The sequence below is a fragment of the Macaca thibetana genome, chromosome 8, assembly GCF_024542745.1.
Source record: "Macaca thibetana thibetana isolate TM-01 chromosome 8, ASM2454274v1, whole genome shotgun sequence".
NCBI classification, from domain to species: domain Eukaryota; kingdom Metazoa; phylum Chordata; class Mammalia; order Primates; family Cercopithecidae; genus Macaca; species Macaca thibetana.
The window spans coordinates 64,446,804-64,464,409 of NC_065585.1; the positions used below are offsets into that span (position 1 = coordinate 64,446,804).

At 42.9% G+C, this 17,606-nt stretch overlaps 1 protein-coding gene across 2 annotated transcripts in view; it reads right to left on the bottom strand.

The window, feature by feature from the left end:
• The window catches only part of ZBTB10 (zinc finger and BTB domain containing 10), a 44,041-nt gene extending 26,749 nt beyond the window's left edge, over nucleotides 1–17,292 (bottom strand). The window contains exons 1-2 of one of the 2 annotated variants that reach the window (XM_050802227.1): nucleotides 15,969–17,292; nucleotides 227–1,115 (exon numbers count right to left, since the gene is read on the bottom strand). In XM_050802227.1, the coding sequence (XP_050658184.1) occupies nucleotides 227–1,115; nucleotides 15,969–16,064 (985 nt within the window). In that variant the 5' untranslated portion in view covers nucleotides 16,065–17,292. Of the gene's footprint in view, nucleotides 1–226; nucleotides 1,116–14,064; nucleotides 15,667–15,968 lie in introns of those variants that run through there. The other variant, XM_050802225.1, reaches the window with a different exon arrangement.
• Nucleotides 17,293–17,606: the final 314 nt, after the last annotated feature.

A 17,606-nucleotide genomic window follows, 5' to 3' on the forward strand; every position in this document is an offset into this window, starting at 1 on the left:
TACCTGGCTATTAATACATCTTTTGATAAACTCACATATATATGTGTTGAAAAAAGACAAAGAAAATATACCAAATATGTAATGCATTTGAATGATGTCCCCCCTTCTTTTGTAAACAACTTTAGTATTACTTTATAATTAAAATAATTCAATTAAAAATATACTTCAAGGTTATATCCAACTAGAATTAAGATGAACAAGGAAGTATCTTTGTATATATATTTACCTGGTTCTTCCTTGATGAGTAGTGTATTTTCTTCTGGATAGGCAACAGGTGGCTGCATCACTGAGCAATCTTCTAAATTCGTTTCATTATTAGGTGGAATATTATAAATAAATCTTTTTGTAGTTTGGTTTTTCCTCCTTGTTTTGCCAGTCTCTTGAATTCCCTGGGAGCCCATATTATTCCAAATAAACACTTTTGTTTGACCTTCAGATTCATTTTCAGCCATTTCAGGAGATCCATCCTGGACCCAACTACTGTCATTCATTTGGTAGTTTTCTATTTGGCCCTCGTCGACATTACAACCATCATTTTCAACCTTTACATTGCTTGCCAAATTGGTAAGATTCCGTGTTGCCCAAAAACTGGCAATTTTTTGATCCCGTGATGAAGACAGACCATCTCTATTAACTGGTTTTCTATTATTATAGTCCACAACTACAGACTCTGGGGCTTCTGATTTAATGCTTATATTTAAGGCATCTTTAATGAAATTTCGGCAAGTTTGAACAACTTCACTCATCTGAAGATAGCTGGCCACTGTCATAACTTCAATGGCATTTTGGCTTGTGAGCACCAGGTTACCAGAATACAAGAAGTCCAAGATGACTGAAAAACCTTGAACTGCAGCAATATCTAAGTGGGTAGTATTGTTTTGGTTAGGGCTTTCTTTGTTTGAAAAGCAATATAAAGTCTTAAAGAAACGGCTGCCTGCAACCAGGATGTTCTTATGAGCTTTGAAGATTTTTCCGCTTACCACAATGCTGACATCACAAAGAATACCTTTCTTTCTCTGTTCGTTTAGTTGTCGCAGAAGTTGATAGCAATAAGAGTTCTCATTTGGCCTACTATTAAAGTCACAGTACCCCTCTTCTGATGGTATTTCTGACTCCTGTAATTGGATAAAAAACATTAGTATTAAACTCTATTGACTTTTTTAAAAACTCCCAAACCAAGGAAAAAAATTATCAAGCTTTTAAAAAGCGATAATCATATATATTAATCTGTAAGTAATCAAGAAAGAGAGTGAACAATGGTGGTGCAACACACTGCTATTATTTAAAAAAAAAAAATCAACACATCTGACTGAAGATCAGCAGGATTTCATTTTAAAAATAACATTCATCATGTTATATCTTTCAAATATAAGCTAAGAATATGAATTGAGAATTTCTTAAAATTAAAAAGAGCAATTATTTTCTTCAGAAAAGAAACTTTCATTTATAGGAATTAAATGAGTTTGCTTTATCTCTGATAGGAAAGCAGCAGTCTCCCCTGATTGAACTTAAACTATCCAAGTTATATTTTGTGCTAGGCATATCACCCTGTCTACCATTAATAAAAAGGTAAATTTTAAGTCTTGGCAAACATTAAAATCAAACAGTTTAGGTCAATGAAGTTAATTAAATCTAACTAGAGATAAAGGTAAGACCCTAAGGGGAAAATCTGCTTCAACTGCAGGAATATCTAGTTATATAATTTCCTATCAACTTTCAAAACGATTTATCTCTTTAGGGTCATACATACTATAAACTGTAAGGTAAATTAAAATTCCTGAATTCAAAATTCTAAATGTTTATAAATTTTGCTTATCATACAGGTATTCATTATAGACCTACTTGGAGTCACAATTAAAATTGTGTGACATAATCATAAGAGTATGAGCTAGAATTCAGAATGCTGTCTGTACCAGCTACTAACTGCGTATCCTTGGAAAGTCACTATCCCCGAGCCTTTTCCCTAAACTATAAATCAGTATTACAAATGTTAGTTAAAACTTTATGACTTTCCTCATACAGTGACTAGGTGGGTAAGCTCCCTCAAGGCAGAGCTGAATATCCCCTCCAGCACTTTGATTAAATATCCCCTCCACACTTTGCTAAACAACTGAAGTAATAATCTCTTTCCCAAGAGATAAACTGCTTAGACCATTTCTAGTAGAAAAGATAACTGAAAATACTGACCTTATTCAAGTGTCAATTCTTTGGCACAAAATATTAAGTTAAACATAGACCATTTCTATAAAATAATAAAATATATACACATATACATGGATCTATAATTTTACAAGCATGGAGAAAAACGTGGAGAAATAAATACTAGAGTGTAAACAGGTTCAAAGGACTGACATGCTTAGAAGAGAGAAGTGGTGTAGAGATGACAGGACTGCAAAAGAAGTCTCACAAACAATATCCTAAATGGTGGATCCCTAAACAATCACAAAATGTGACTTAATGCAATCACATGCATGGCTAAATCATAAAAATTTTAGCTTTACTTGAGTCCATGTCACAGGAGGCCACACACACTGTCACAGTCATCTCAATTCTCTGAAACTAACTCAGTCCATCTAAAAATTATAGTGCTGCTCCCACATATGAGAAGTCAACTGAAAGAACCAAAATATTAATATTCCAGGACACAGCCAGGTGCGGTGGCTCACGCCTGTAATCCCAGCAGCTTGAGAGGCTAAGGCAGGTGGATCATTTGAGGTCAGGAGTTCAAGACTACTCTGGCCGGCCGGGCGCGGTGGCTCAAGCCTGTAATCCCAGCACTTTGGGAGGCCGAGGCGGGCGGATCACAAGGTCAGGAGATCGAGACCACAGTGAAACCCCGTCTCTACTAAAAATACAAAAAAAATTAGCCGGGCGCGGTGGCGGGCGCCTGTAGTCCTAGCTACTCAGGAGGCTGAGGCAGGAGAATGGCGTGAACCCAGGAGGCGGAGCTTGCAGTGAGCTGAGATCGCGCCACTGCACTCCAGCCTGGACAACAGCGTGAGACTCCGTCTCAAAAAAAAAAAAAAAAAAAAAGACTACTCTGGCCAACATGGTGAAACCCCAAACTCCATCTCTACTAAAAATACAAACATTAGCTGGGCAGTAGTGGGGTGCGCCTGTAATCCCAGCTACTTGGGAGGCTGAGGCAGAGGTTGCGGTGAGCCAAGATCGCATCACTGCACTCCAGTTTGGGAAACAGACTAAGATCCTGGCTCAAAAAGAAAAAAAAAAAAGATTCCAGGACACACTTCAACTGTTTCACTGTGAAAATAGAATAGTATGAAAAACCCTGCGAATCTGGAATATATGATCACTTCAGAATGAAGCACACAAAGTAGAGAAATTTCCTCATTTTCGACGATTCCTTGGCAACCTTCCCGTTCCCTTCTGGTACCAAGTGCGTAATGCCCTTTTACCAAAAAACTCCCACCCATGCCCCCCCACCATATAATAATGTTCCATGCTCTAAATTAGCTATTTTCTCCTCCTACCAAAACATCCAATTCTGCAAAAACTGTTAAGTCACGGATAGAGGAATCAGAACAAGTCCATTCATGAGTAATACTCTTATTTTTGTTTTTGGGGAACAGCAGAAAGGAAGTAACGTAATAATGAGACTTATTTAACCTAAGCTTTTGTATTAAACCAGTATGTTGTATTGGATTGTTGCAAATACTTGCTTAAAAAAAAAAAACAGTATGTTGTGAAAGTTCATATGTAGCAAAGAGGAAAGAAACGATTTACTACTTGTGTGAAAATGTAAAGAATGATACTAAAAACAGCTATAACAATTACTTGGACAATGTAACTTTCTACAAAAGCATCATTCTGTTTACTTGGTTTCCCTTTTAAGACTGAGTCAATTTTTTTGCCTATGCTCTCTACAGAAATTCCAAATAAGGGGGAAGAATCTTGCTTTGATGCAGGCCCAACAGTAAGCTTTGTTACACAAGCTGTACCTGAACCCAAGCTCATGTGGTTCAATGTTCTATCTACTATATATTACAGTAAAAGTATGAATATTGTATGAATATTTGGAAGAAGCAAAGTTTTCAACACTGAATATCTGGCAGCATATACCCATGAAGTGTTTGTGAAAGCAGTGAATCAGCATGCACAAGTCAAGAACTGCCTAAAGTTCATATATCAAACAGTTGAAAACACTTCAGGAGGTGGCTATGCCTATTGTAGCAGTCATAATAGGCTATGGTCACTGCACTCTGAATTTTCTGGGCCAGTGCCAATTGCTAAGATTCTCTGCCTTTACCATACCAGATGTTCTAATTTTTAGAAGTAACTAAGACAAAAGCCTATCCATCAAAATATCTGCCCATTCTACTCTGACACAAACTGTACAAATTAAACACTATTCAACCACTATTTTTTTTTCTCATTACTATGGTACAAGAACATTAATGTCGCTTGCTTTTATAACCAGTAACAGCAATTTCTTGTTTACCACTGATTAAAGCACTATTCCATATGTCTGCAGCAGCTATTAAATATGCCCTTCAAAAAAAAAACAAGAAACAAAAACCACACAAATAAATATGCCCTTCGAAAAAATGAATCATTTCCAAGAGTACGTGTACTCTCTAAGGAGATTATTATTAAAGGATTTGGGTAAAAGAGCTAAATAAGTACAAAGCACTAAAAAACTGCCAATATTATTTGCTGAACTCAACAAATTAATAAATTCTTAGTGCCAGAGACAAAATCTTAAATAGGTCCCTAATAACTCCAGGTATTCTTTGCGTCTTTAGATCCTTCTTTAATGTTCTATGTCCACTTTTAGTATACCGATAACATCAGATATCACTGGTAAGTTTAAAAAAAATTACTATATCCACAACTGGTCTTTTCAAATGTAGTGACCTTTTCTAACCTCTCTCCCAAAAAGGACAACACAATTAGCTCTGACATTATAGTCTAAACTGGCTAAACAAGGAGATTTTAAAGAAACAGACATTCAGAGCTAAATACGAAATCTTGAATTTTTTCATTTGTGAAGATGCCCGTTAGTAAAACTGTAGTCTGGATGAGACCTCAATATCAAGTCTTTTAAAATTTAGAAAACATAGATAAGTGTCCATTTATTAAAATCCTTATAACCTATTATCTAGATGTTCAATATTTAAAGAACATAGGCTACAAAATAGTAAATATTTTACTCAAACGAAAATGCTTGAAAAGTCCTAACTTTACGCATTTATTTAATAGCATTAAATGAATGCGTACTTTGGCCTGGGTCTACACTGGGAACCAAAATGATTCAGTTGCTAATTTGAAGTTACTGTTAGTGGGTAAGACTCTTAAGGTGGTGTAAGAGCAGAAAGCAGGTGTATCTAATCCAGTGTTTTGTTTTTTGTTTTTAAAGTGTGGGGATGCTTTTTGGAAGAAACAAGACCTGAGCAGAGCTTTAAAGGATCCAAGAGTGGGATGGGTGGATGAGCACTTCAAGTAAATGAAACAGCATTAAAAACAAAACAAAACAACAAAAAAAATCCAGCATTTAAAAAAACATAAGATGGTCTATAGCATCCTCAAAAGTTCAGATTTGTAAAAGAATTTCAATGTGATTTTCTGAACAGCCCTATGGAATGCAAATATGCACTTGGGCACATTTCAGAGGTAAATGTCCATCCATTTTGACCAGATTATAAAGAGGGACATGTAATCCCAGCACTTTGGAAGGCGACAGGATGGCTGGTAGCCAGGAGTTCAAGCCCAGTCCAGTCAACATAGCAAAACCCTATCTCTAAAAAAAAAAAAAAAAGAAAAAAAAAAGATGTGAACCCCCTTCCCCCTCCCAAATATTAGAACAATTGCTACTGGCACCTTACAGAGTTTTCAGAAGCAGTGATATAATTGAAATAACAAAGAGAAGAGATGACTATGGCAGCAAGGTGGAGATTTATTATCAGGGAAAGTAGACTACAGATACCGTGACCAGTTGGAAAGCTAGTTTTCCTTTTCTTTTGAAACAGTGTCACTCTGTCACCCAGGCAGGAGTGCAGTGGTTAGATCATGGCTCATTGTACCCTCAACCTCCTGAGTTCAGGGATCCTCCTGTCTCAGCCTCCCAAGTAGCTGGGACTACAAGGTGTGTGCCACCATGCCTGGTTATTTTATTTTTTAAATTTTTTGTAGAGGTAAGAGTCTCCCTGTGTTGCCCAGGCTGGTGGCAAACTCCTGGACTCAAGCAATTCTCCCACTTCGGCCTCCCAAAGAGATAAGATTACAGGTGTGAGCCATGTACCCTCTGGAAAGCTACTGTGAACAGCGCAACATACTTGCAAGAAAAAAAGACCTTAATTAGAGAAGATAGATGTCAATGAGGTGTCAAGCAGAGCCTACAAAAATAGTCTAAAAATCATCAGAACTTGCATGATAAAACAGATATAAGGGGTGGAGGGAGAGAATCATAGGGTCATCAGCATTCTAGCTTGCGGCCTAAACAATGCCGCCAACTTGTAGAGAATACAAGACCATCACCAGTCTCCTACACTTTCGTGGGAATAGAGGAAGAGAGGCTAACTTCAGTTGCAAGTAATAGAAAGTCAAACAACACACCTGTAGTCAATCCATAAATGATAGGAAAATGTTATTCAACTAAAGAAACAAGCAATTAGTATTTACTACCGTACTCAATTACAGCCCTTTTCCAATAACTGAATTAGCAAAAAAGACATTTGAAACACAATCATTCAAGGGTAAACTAAAAGCAATGAAAACATCAAAATCTTCATTACTCTGCAGCAATTCACTGGAATATACTGAAAGAACAAAAACAGTAATTTCTACTTCCAAATTTTAGAATAAATTCATTTTATAGAAGGAAGACAAGGCCATAGCAAGTGTGATGCCAAACAAATACATGCTAGTGGCAATGACAAATTATAATAGTTGGTAGAGAAAAAGACAAGGTGGTCTCTTTTGTAGTTTTCTGATCATCTCTGAATCTTTGAGTGATGGCATCCTCTCTGGTAGCTTAAGTACTATCCCCAGAAATTCTAATCCTGTAAGTGTTAGGGAGCAGACAGACTATGGTTATTCAGGTATTTTTTTATTTTTGAGATGGAGTTTTACTCTTGTTGCCCAAGGTGCAGTGCAAGGGTACGATCTCGGCTCACCGCAACCTCTGCCTCCTGCGTTCAAGCGATTCTCCTGCCTCAGCCTCCTGAACAGCTGGGATTATAGGTACATGCCACCATGCCTGGCTAATTTTGTATTATTTATTTATTTATTTTAATTAGAGATGGGGTTTCTCCATGTTGGTCAGGTTGGTCTCGAACTCCCGACCTCAGGTGATCCACCCCCTCCCCCACCCCCGGCCTCCCAAAGTGTTGGGATTACAGGTGTGAGCCACTGCGCCTGGCCTATTCAGGTTATTATAACAGCCTGCCAACCAGTTCTCTCCTCAAACTCTAAGCCCACATACATACTTCGTAGGTGTCTCTGGATGGCAATGCATACACATTTGATAATGATTCTCCCCCAGCTTAAAACTGCTATTGTTGCCCATTTGTCAAGAGAATAAAATTTAATGTTTTCAGCACGACAGGAGATCCTTCATGACCTTACTGTTCAAACTTGATTTTTCATCCTGCACAGCAACCAAACTCTCCTTTCTCTAAAATACCATTCTTCACTTTCCTCAGGCTCTGTGTGTGTGTGTGTTTTCTGAGGCACAGTCTCACTTGTCGCCCCGGTTGGAGTACAGTGGGGTGCTTCCTAGGTTCAAGCGATTCTCCTGCCTCAGCCTCCTGAGTAGCTGGGATTACAGGCAACCGCCACCACACCTGGCTAATGTTTGTATTTTTAGTAGAGACAGGGTTTCACCATATTGGTCAGGCTGGTCTCAAAGTCCTGACCTCAAGTGATCCACCCACCTCGGCCTCCCAAAGTGCTGGCATTACAGGCGTGAACCACCGCGCCTGGCTCCTCCTCAGGCTGTTTCTAACTGCAATGCCTAAATGCCCTCCCCACCCTGGTCAACACCTATTAATTAAATCCAATTAAAATTCAAGAGTCAGTTGTACAAGTTTCTTCCAACCTTTGCAGGTAGAACTGATCACTCCCTTCCTTAAGAATCTTCAGGCTGGGCATGTGGCTCCCGCTTGTAATCCCAGCCCTGGGAGGCCTAGGTGGGCAGATCATGAGGTCAGGAGATAGCGACCATCCTGGCCAACATACTGAAACCCCGTCTCTACTAGAAATACAAAAATTAGCCTAGTATGGTGGCATGTGCCTGTAGTCCCAGCTAATCAGGAGGTTGAGGGAGAAGAATCGCTTGAACCCAGGAGGCGGAGGTTGCAGTGAGCCAAGATCACACCACTGCACTCCAGCCTGGGTGACAGAGTGAGACCCCGTCTCAAAAAAAAAAAAAAAAAAAAAAAAATCTTCAATGTACCCTGATTATACACTGCTACCATGGTATCTGTGTCTTTTTTCAGTCCTATCTCTCCTTACTAAACTCCAAGTTCCTTGAGGGCAGAGAGAATGAATGTTTTATTTACAGATTTTTATCCCCAGTGCTTTGCATCAACCTAACATAGCTAAATTTAAAATGGAGAAGGAAGCTAATCCTAGGTACACAATAAGGTATAGTCAAACACTGCTAACAAAAGTTTGAAAAGCATAAGTGCTATGAACTAGCTGTTACTGAATAAAACACAAAGAATTAATAAATTATAAATAATGTAAAATATATAAATAACAAACAATGGAATTGAATGGGTTACAAGCTCAACTCTAATTGATTTTTCCTCAGTGAAAGATCTTTCACTTTCTTCCAAAAGTGTTAAAAACCAACCAACTAACCAACCAACCAACCAATCAACGTTGGCCCTTATTTCTGCCAAAAACAAATTAGGCTGATAGATCTGCCTTATACTCTTTGTTTGCTCAGCTACTGACATCAATATATTCCAACTAGATAGTTCAATCAGATCACTGGTCTGAATTCATTACTTAGTTTCTGTAAACGTTAACTAAATTTACAACAATAATACATTCGGGTGCCTGTTTCTCCTGGGAAGAGTTAACAGGATGTGTGCTTTAACCTATGAAAATTTCACAATTGGGTAGAAAGTGGTCTAGACCAAGAATAAGTGGTAATCACTTAATTTTAAAGTCTTCTGGGCCAATGGTCAGATACTGAATGAGCTAATCATTAAACCTAACTCTGATCATATAGTCAATTGTTACTTAAAATTAAACTATTAATTGTCCCTCATATCCTTATAAATACAGGGACACCTCTGAAATGGAAGGCTCAAAACACAGACTCAGAAAGCATGTTTTAAAAGACTCTCCCACAAATAGTCCACAATAACCAAGGTCCAATTAACAGAAGAATTAACTTTTTGGTCACTACCAAGGGATTAACAAAAAGATACTTTTCTTACTTAGAGAAAAGTAACCTTTCATGACATACAGTTATGCATCACTTAACGACAGGGATATGATCTGAGAGATGCATCGATTTTGTCACTGTGCAAATGTCACAGTATACACAAACCTAGATGGTATAACCTATTACACACCTAGGCTATATGGTCAGGCCTATTGCTCCCAGACTACAAACCTGTACATTATGTTACTGTAATGAATACTTTAGACAATTGTAACACAATAGTATTTGTGTATCTAATCTACCTAAACATGAAAAAGGTACAGTAGGCCGGGCACGGTGGCTCAAGCCTGTAATCCCAGCACTTTGGGAGGCCGAGACGGGCGGATCACGAGGTCAGGAGTTCGAGACCATCCTGGCTAACACGGTGAAACCCCGTCTCTACTAAAAAATACAAAAAACTAGCCGGGCGAGGTGGCGGGCGCCTGTAGTCCCGGCTACTCGGGAGGCTGAGGCAGGAGAATGGCGTAAAAACCCGGGAGGCAGAGCTTGCAGTGAGCTGAGATCCGGCCACTGCACTCCAGCCTGGGCGACACAGTGAGACTCCGTCTCAAAAAAAAAAAAAAAAAAGAAAAAGGTACAGTAAAAATATGGCACACCTGGGCCGGGCGCGGTGGCTCAAGCCTGTAATCCCAGCACTTTGGGAGGCCGAGATGGGCGGATCACAAGGTCAGGAGATCGAGACCATCCTGGCTAACATGGTGAAACCCCGTCTCTACTAAAAATACAAAAAACTAGCCGGGCGAGGTGGCGGGCGCCTGTAGTCCCAGCTACTCGGGAGGCTGAGGCAGGAGAATGGCGTAAACCCGGGAAGCGGAGCTTGCAGTGAGCTGAGATCCAGCCACTGCACTCCAGCCTAGGCGACAGAGCGAGACTCCGTCTCAAAAAAAAAAAAAAATATGGCACACCTTATAGGGCACTCACCATGAACAGAGCTGACATGACTGGAAGCTGCTCTGGGGTAAGTCAGTGAGTGGTGACTGAATGAAAGGCCTAGGATACTACTATACACTGCTGTAGATTTTATGAGCACTGTACACTTAGGCTACACTAAGTAGAGACAGGGTTTCACCACGTTGGTCAAGCTGGTCTTGAACTCCTGACCTCAAGTGATCCACCCACCTCCGCCTCCCGATCTGCTGGGATTACAAAACAAAGTGCACTACAACTTTACGGTATTACTAGATGATAGTAATTTTTCAGCTCCACTGTAGTCTTTTTGGGACCATTATCATATATGCAGTCCATCCTTGAAAATGTTATGCAGTACATGACTGTGTTAAGATGTGGCCAAATTCCTCTCAGAGGCCGGGCGTGGTGGCTCAAGCCTGTAATCCCAGCACTTTGGGAGGCCGAGACGGGCGGATCACGAGGTCAGGAGATCGAGACCACCCTGGCTAACATGGTGAAACCCTGTCTCTACTAAAAAAATACAAAAATTAGCCCGGCGCGGTGGCGGGCGCCTGTAATCCCAGCTACACGGGAGGCTGAGGCAGGAGAATGGCCTGAACCTGGGAGGCGGAGCTTGCAGTGAGTGGAGATCGCACCACTGCACTCCAGCCTGGGCAACAGAGCGAGCCTCTGTCTCAAAAAAAAAAAACACAAAACAAACAAACAAAAAAAACAAATTCCTCTCAGAAACAGGACTCTGAGAAATGATGGGGAAAATAGGAGTTTAGTACTCTTAGACTCAAACTGATTTCTTGCCTGAAGAATTCTAGAACTCTCATTTCCAGGTTTTTAAGACAATATATTCAAGAGTGCCTTTGTGAAGCTGAGAAAAATTTCATGTATGAGAAATAGGCTCAGAATGTTCAAAGAACCTGATGGCCACAAAGTCTCTGAAGGTATAAAAAAGGAGAACTGACTGGTGATCAAAATAATAATGGCCAGGTTCAGTGGCTCACACCTGTAATCCCAGCATTTTGGGGAGGTCAAGGTAGGAAAACTGCTTGAGCCGAGAAGTCTGAGACCAGCCTGGGCAACATAGTGAGATCCCCGTTTCTACAAAAAAAAAAAAAAAACTTAAAAACTAGCCAGGAGTGGTGGCGTGCACCTGTAGTTCTAGCTACTCGGGAGAATGCCTGAGCCCAGGAGGCTGCAGTGAGCCTTGATCTCACCACTGCACTCCAGCCTGGGCAATGGAGTCACTATCTCAAAAAAACAAAACAAAAAAGTAATAATGATAATAAATAACAGCACTAAGTGGTTTTATGCTGGCACACATACTTTGCATACATATGGAAACTAAAAATTAACTAATTTGCCTGCCCAAAAAAGTAGAGATTTAGGAGCAAAGTCCTCTGACCTTAAGCCATGTAGGCGCTTACATTACGTGTTGTGTTATAGTGCCTCCTACAGGTAATTGGAGACGGCAGAAGAACGGGGAAAAAAAATGATTGCAGTCTCCAAAAAGAGTAAAACAGATGAGGAACCTGTCACTCAAGTTAAGACAAAGAGATATTTATACAGCTGGTACCTGGGGTTGATAACAAGATATCCCCTCAAGATTAGTTATAACGCAACTAAGAAATGATTAGGATCAATTCAAAGTGAAAACACTCAAAATCCAATCAAGGAGACTAACATATAACCTTAGGACACACAGGACTTACTAAAACTGTAGTCCTTAATATATGCATATTGTATAGAACGTCCCAAAGAAAGGAGATGGCCTGCAGATTGCACTGATGGGGGAATATAAAGGAGTGAACAGGAAGAGACTCATAGTTCAGTTCAAGTTTAGAAAGGTTTTTCCTAGGAATTCCAAGACAAAGATATATACCCAGAGGAGAATACACCCAGGCTGAGGCTAACTTAAGGTTATCCAACTGATGCCCCTTCTTCTGATTTCAGGTTCACTAAAGGAGCTAATTATAATTTGCATTCCCATTCAGATTTACCTTCAGGGAGAGACTATGCTGATAGAGTAATTGGTCCACAGCAGATTAAGAAAAGTCATCCCATTTAACATTTTCTAAGTAACCAACCTAGCCCTATTTGGAAAATTAAACTTCCATTTTCACAAGTCCCCTGCAACTCCATCATCTTACTACCTAACTTCAGGAATGTTACTTAACCCTTTAAGGCTTTAGATTCCTCTTCTGTAAAATGGGAACAAAAAATAAATACTTTGCAGAATAAATGTGTTTGGCACACGAAAGACAAGGAACTGTTAGTTCCATTTCACTCTATTGCCCAAGCTCACAAAGCTAGTTAATTGCAGAAAGTTGAGATCTGAACCCAGATTTACTCCAAATCCATTCTTTTTCCATTACGACATTCCTTACAGGCTCTAGCCTCAGTTGGGTCACCCTAGACTCTTAGGACAACTTACTTAACCTTTTCTCGGCCTTGTATCGTTAAATGACCTTCCTTCTAGGGCTTAGGCAACTAAAATGTGTGCAAAACAACAACAACAAAAACCCTACTACATTGTCCACTGGGGCGGGGGCGGGGAAATTACCCTGTGCTTTAAAGTTAAAGCCCTAACTTCTGAGAAACATGGGTGCTGTGTCTGTGGGTTACTGGTGCGCCTAATTAACCCACGGTAAGTGCGCTGAACAGGAGAATCATTCCAATAAACAGACTACTATCTGAGAGCTAACTTTATAAAATCAACGACTGGCTACCAACACGAAAGAATGAATTCCATCTACCACCACAGGTTGCCTTCAAGTCAAAAAGTGAGGACTGATCAACATCTGTTTGGCTTGAATACAGATTATCAAAATAGTAAGGCTTACTATCTTTAGACTGGAAATGTTAAAACAAGGACTAAGAACTAAAGTACAGCTTACTTTTTGTAAGCACTTTCACGGTGTTTGGTAAATAAATTCCCTACCAATCCAAATCCACTACTTGATACAAATAACTACACATTAAACATTTCTAATGCTAAGTTTAAAGTACTTAATTGTAAACTGCATTTAAAAATCTTTCTGAAAAGGAACAGCACGAAAAAAATCTCAGCACAGAAATTTGAGTAAACAAGTAAAAACTACAATAATTTACCAAAACCAGGCCTTGGTAAGAAAGTTCAACAGAGATTAATTTAGTAAAATTATACACAAGAGCAAGGAGTTCCAAATAGCATTCTCTACATTTACATACTCTCTCATACTTCACATTATCTTGATCTCATATAAAGAATGTTTTCGGCTGGACGTTTTCCTGAAAGGGGCAGCCTTAAAGGTAAAGGAAAACTGTTTAATCCACTCTTCAAAGAGTTGCCCGATTTGACTTCGACCAGCACACTAAACGTCTGTGAGCACAGAGCAGCTTCTCTAAAATCACAGCTAATAAATTTTTTTTACCGCAAAGTCAGCCTTTTAGGTTAAAACCTTCAACCTCACTTTCTTTTTGATTCAATCTGATAAGAAATCTGAGTCATAAAAAAAAAAAAAATCCAGCGCTACGACAAGACAATTGTCATTCCATCCCCTTCCCCCCACAACACACAGAACTTTTCAAAACTTGTTCCCAGGCTTTCTAAACCCCCACGCGTAAGCTTCCCGCACCTCTCAACTGGAACGATGTCTTCACCCAGGAAAATGGTTTTGAGATTTTTTTGGGGGGTGGGGGGAAGGGAATGCTGATAAACCTTTCCCTAAAAGATCTCAAAAACGTAGGAGCAGGATATACTGTACCTGGGCGTTGGCTTCGTGGAGTTTGTGCTCGGTAGAGACGTGGTGCCTCAGGAGGAGGGTTTTCTTGTAGTTGCGGGTCCCTCGCGAAAGCTCATCATGCCCCACTTGGGGAAGGTCCACGCTTCCCCCATCTGCAGGGGTCTTTTGGCACCAACCGCAAGACATAAGACCAGTATCCTTGGAATAGCGCAGCCAGGGAAAGTCCTTGAGCCAGGAGGTCTGGAAGGAACATTGGAGCTTCTGCATTAGAGACTTGGGCCGCGCGAGCGGGAAGTGCTGGACAGTCTCTCCTTCGCCAGCTCCCAGACCACTGCCCTCCACTTCGTCCCCGCCATCGCCGCCCGACCGCCTGCTGCTGCTGCAGCTGCCGCCTTCCGCCCCGCTGCCGTCGCCCAGGCTCGCCCCCTCCTCCTCGTCCTCGGTGCTGTCGCTCAGGGACGCGCCGTCCTGCATCAACTCCTTCCCCTCCAGCGCGTCCAGCTCCAGATCCACAGTCGCCGGCCCTCGCCCATTGAAATGCCTCAGGGGCCACGCCGAGGTCTCCGGGCGGCCGCGGCTACTGCCATTGTTGCCGAGACCCCCGCCGCCGCCGCCGCCTCGGAAGGCCAGAGTCCGACGGTTCCTTTCCGCTAGCAGGGGGCCCCCCGCGCCACCGCCGCCAAGCGAGGTGGGGCCGCCCGCGTCTTGGGGGAGCAGCAACTCCTTGGCTTCCTCGGCGGCGCCGGCGACCGCCCCGGCGGAGGCCTCCAGGTCTTGGGGCTCCAGGCCCTCCAATTCCACTTCCTCGTCGGCCCCCCGCCCATTAGGCTGCTGAAGCGCGGGCGGCGCTGGCGGCGGGGGCTGTCTCGGCTGGGGCTGCGGAGGCCAAGCTGAGGCCTCCCCGCCAGCGTTATTGTTCGTGGAGCCGCCGCCGCTAGCGGTGACCAACCCGCCTCCTCGGAACGCCAGCGTCCTGCGGTTCATTTCACTGAACGACATGGCGCGCGCCGCCGCCGCCGCCCGGTGCCCCGGCTCGCGCACGGCCTCGGGCCGCGTCCCGCGCGCTCCCCGCGGCTCCCCCTCTGTCTCGCCCCCGCCCCCGCCCCCGGCGTTCCGGTCTCGCGGGGCTCGGCCTCGCCCTCTCGCCCGGCAGCCCGGCTCGCGCTCGCTCCCGGGGCTGCCGCACGCGTCCGCTGCCGCTGCCGGGCCGACGCCTCCGGCCGCTCTCTCGTCCTCCACCCCCGCCCCGCCGCGCTCCGGGCAGCGTCCCGCGCGGAGAAGGGGGCGGGCGGCGGAGAGGTGAGGAGCGAGCCGGGGGCAAGCGAGGCCTTCGAAGTTGAGCGGCGGAGTGCGGGGAGACCCTTCGCTGCCCCCTCTTTAAAGCCGCGCGCACACACCGACCCTCCACACAGATATCCTTCCTCCGCGCGCCGAGGAGTCCCGACGCCGCCGCCGGCTTCGCAGGCGCTGAGGGTGAGAGGCACGCTAAGCTGCTCGGCTCCGCCACATAACGAAGCGACAATAAAGCCGGCGGAGCGTTTCCGTCCGACCAGGCCCTGGCGGAGGTCGAATGGCAAATGAACAACGGACCGTGCGCCCACAATGCACCGGGGTAGCAGTAACCGCTGGAGGGGGAAAGGGTGGGGGCCGGGCTGGGGGAGGGGGGCTGGGCTTGGGGCTGGGCTGGGGTGGGGTGGGGGCGCCAGGGGACCAGGAAAGGGGCTGGGCCGCGCCTCCGGCCTGGGGGCGGGGGTGCGGCCACGGGGAAGGAAGTCGGCCGAGGGGCGGGGGACAAAAGGCCGGGCGGCGGGTTGGGGGTCTCAGGGAGGGGGCGGGCGTGTGCGGCCGGGGCCGGGCTACGCGGAGGACAAACAGCTGGCGAGTGTCAGGGTCTGGCCGCCTCCCCGCTGCCCACACGCACCTACCCGCGCCCGGGACGCGCATTTTCCTTCTCTCGCCACGAGTTCACCTGGGACTTTGCAAATAACTGTGCGGTGGGAGCTGCGCTCCAGCCTTGTCATTTGCTGAGGGTGGGTGGCGGTGCCCGAGGAAGTGAACTTATTTTGTTCCTTCACAAAGACTGGACCAGGCGGTGCCTTTCACGCGAGGAGGTTACGACCACGGACACAACCTCCTCTGATGCATTGTGCGAGGCAGCACCTCGGGCCCAGGGCAATAATCATTTCACAGAAAATGCACCGCCCCGAGTGTCTTATTGCTGTGATGAAATGGAAATTTAAATAAAAGGTCGAACACGTGCGTTCACTGGGAAGTATTGACATGGGTGTTACATCACCAGCAGCCAATCAGATAACTCCAGTCGTGTTTATACTTCTACAACCACCTTGTGAGTATTACAGTATGTCATAACGTTATAAATATTAGGCAGGGTTTTCCCCAGGAGCGGGGAGGAGTCTGCTTCTACGGACATTGTGAGCGGCTCCGAAGATTGTTTAAAGTCAACAATTCATTTTTAAGACTTTTTGAACTGTTTACATTACATGGAATTCAGATTGATTCCAACAGAATGAGCTGGAAATGAAATCCCACAATTATGATCGTAGGAGAGTTTTTTTTTTTTTTTTTCCAATTTAGGGCCCTTATGCTCCTTTAAAAAAATCTTAATAGGCTAAATTTAGCAAATACTGAAGTGTTAAGACTCATCTGACAACGTGAGAATTTAAGCCTATTTCAGGTTAAAAAAAAGATGTTTTAAAGTTATGGAGGGGCTTTTTACTCTTAAGCAACATATGTATTAGAAGGTGAATCACAAACTAATAAAATGCTCAAGATAATTGTTGACTAAAAATATGGCAGGGCAGATTTTTTACATTAATACATATGTGCAGAAAATGAGAAATATACATGAACTCTTTACAGTTATAGATTATCTAATGGGGTTATGTTAAAGGCGTGAACCTCCTAAGTAATATATTAATGTAAATAAAGATATATGTTTTATGAAGAGGAAGTGTTACAATTTTTAGACCTTCTAGTTTTATGATTCTTACTCTCTTCAAAAAGTTTTTTTCTATTTCAAAACTAAGAGCAATATGTAAAGCTTTGTATAATATGGAATATGGTATGTATTTCAAGGTTACTTTAAAAAGCAAGCTTTGGCTGGTCCCAAGGTAGTGAATTGTCTCAATTGGTTATTCACAGTTGGTTTCCCTTTGTGCCACTCTTTCCCCACTTCCACTTGACTAGTCTTTTAAAAATAAATAAATATTTAAATAAAGAAGTCTTCTCAAACATATTATAAAAGGCCGTTTTCCTTAATATTTTTTAAATGGACTAAACACATGAATCCACATCCAGACTCATACTGATTGTATAGATTTATTCAAAGCAACATTCACTTGATTCACTGTAATTTTTAGTACCTGTGTTGATTGGCAGTGTTGTGTATCAAACAAAAAACATTGGTTCTATCTTATAGACTATAGGTAATTTTAATGTAAAGAATGACAGTACTACCCTGCCACAAAAGGATTTTGGCTTTGAGTATTTTTCCAGTAATAAACATATTGTCACTTGGCCACCAGTGCTCAAGAGCTTGAAAT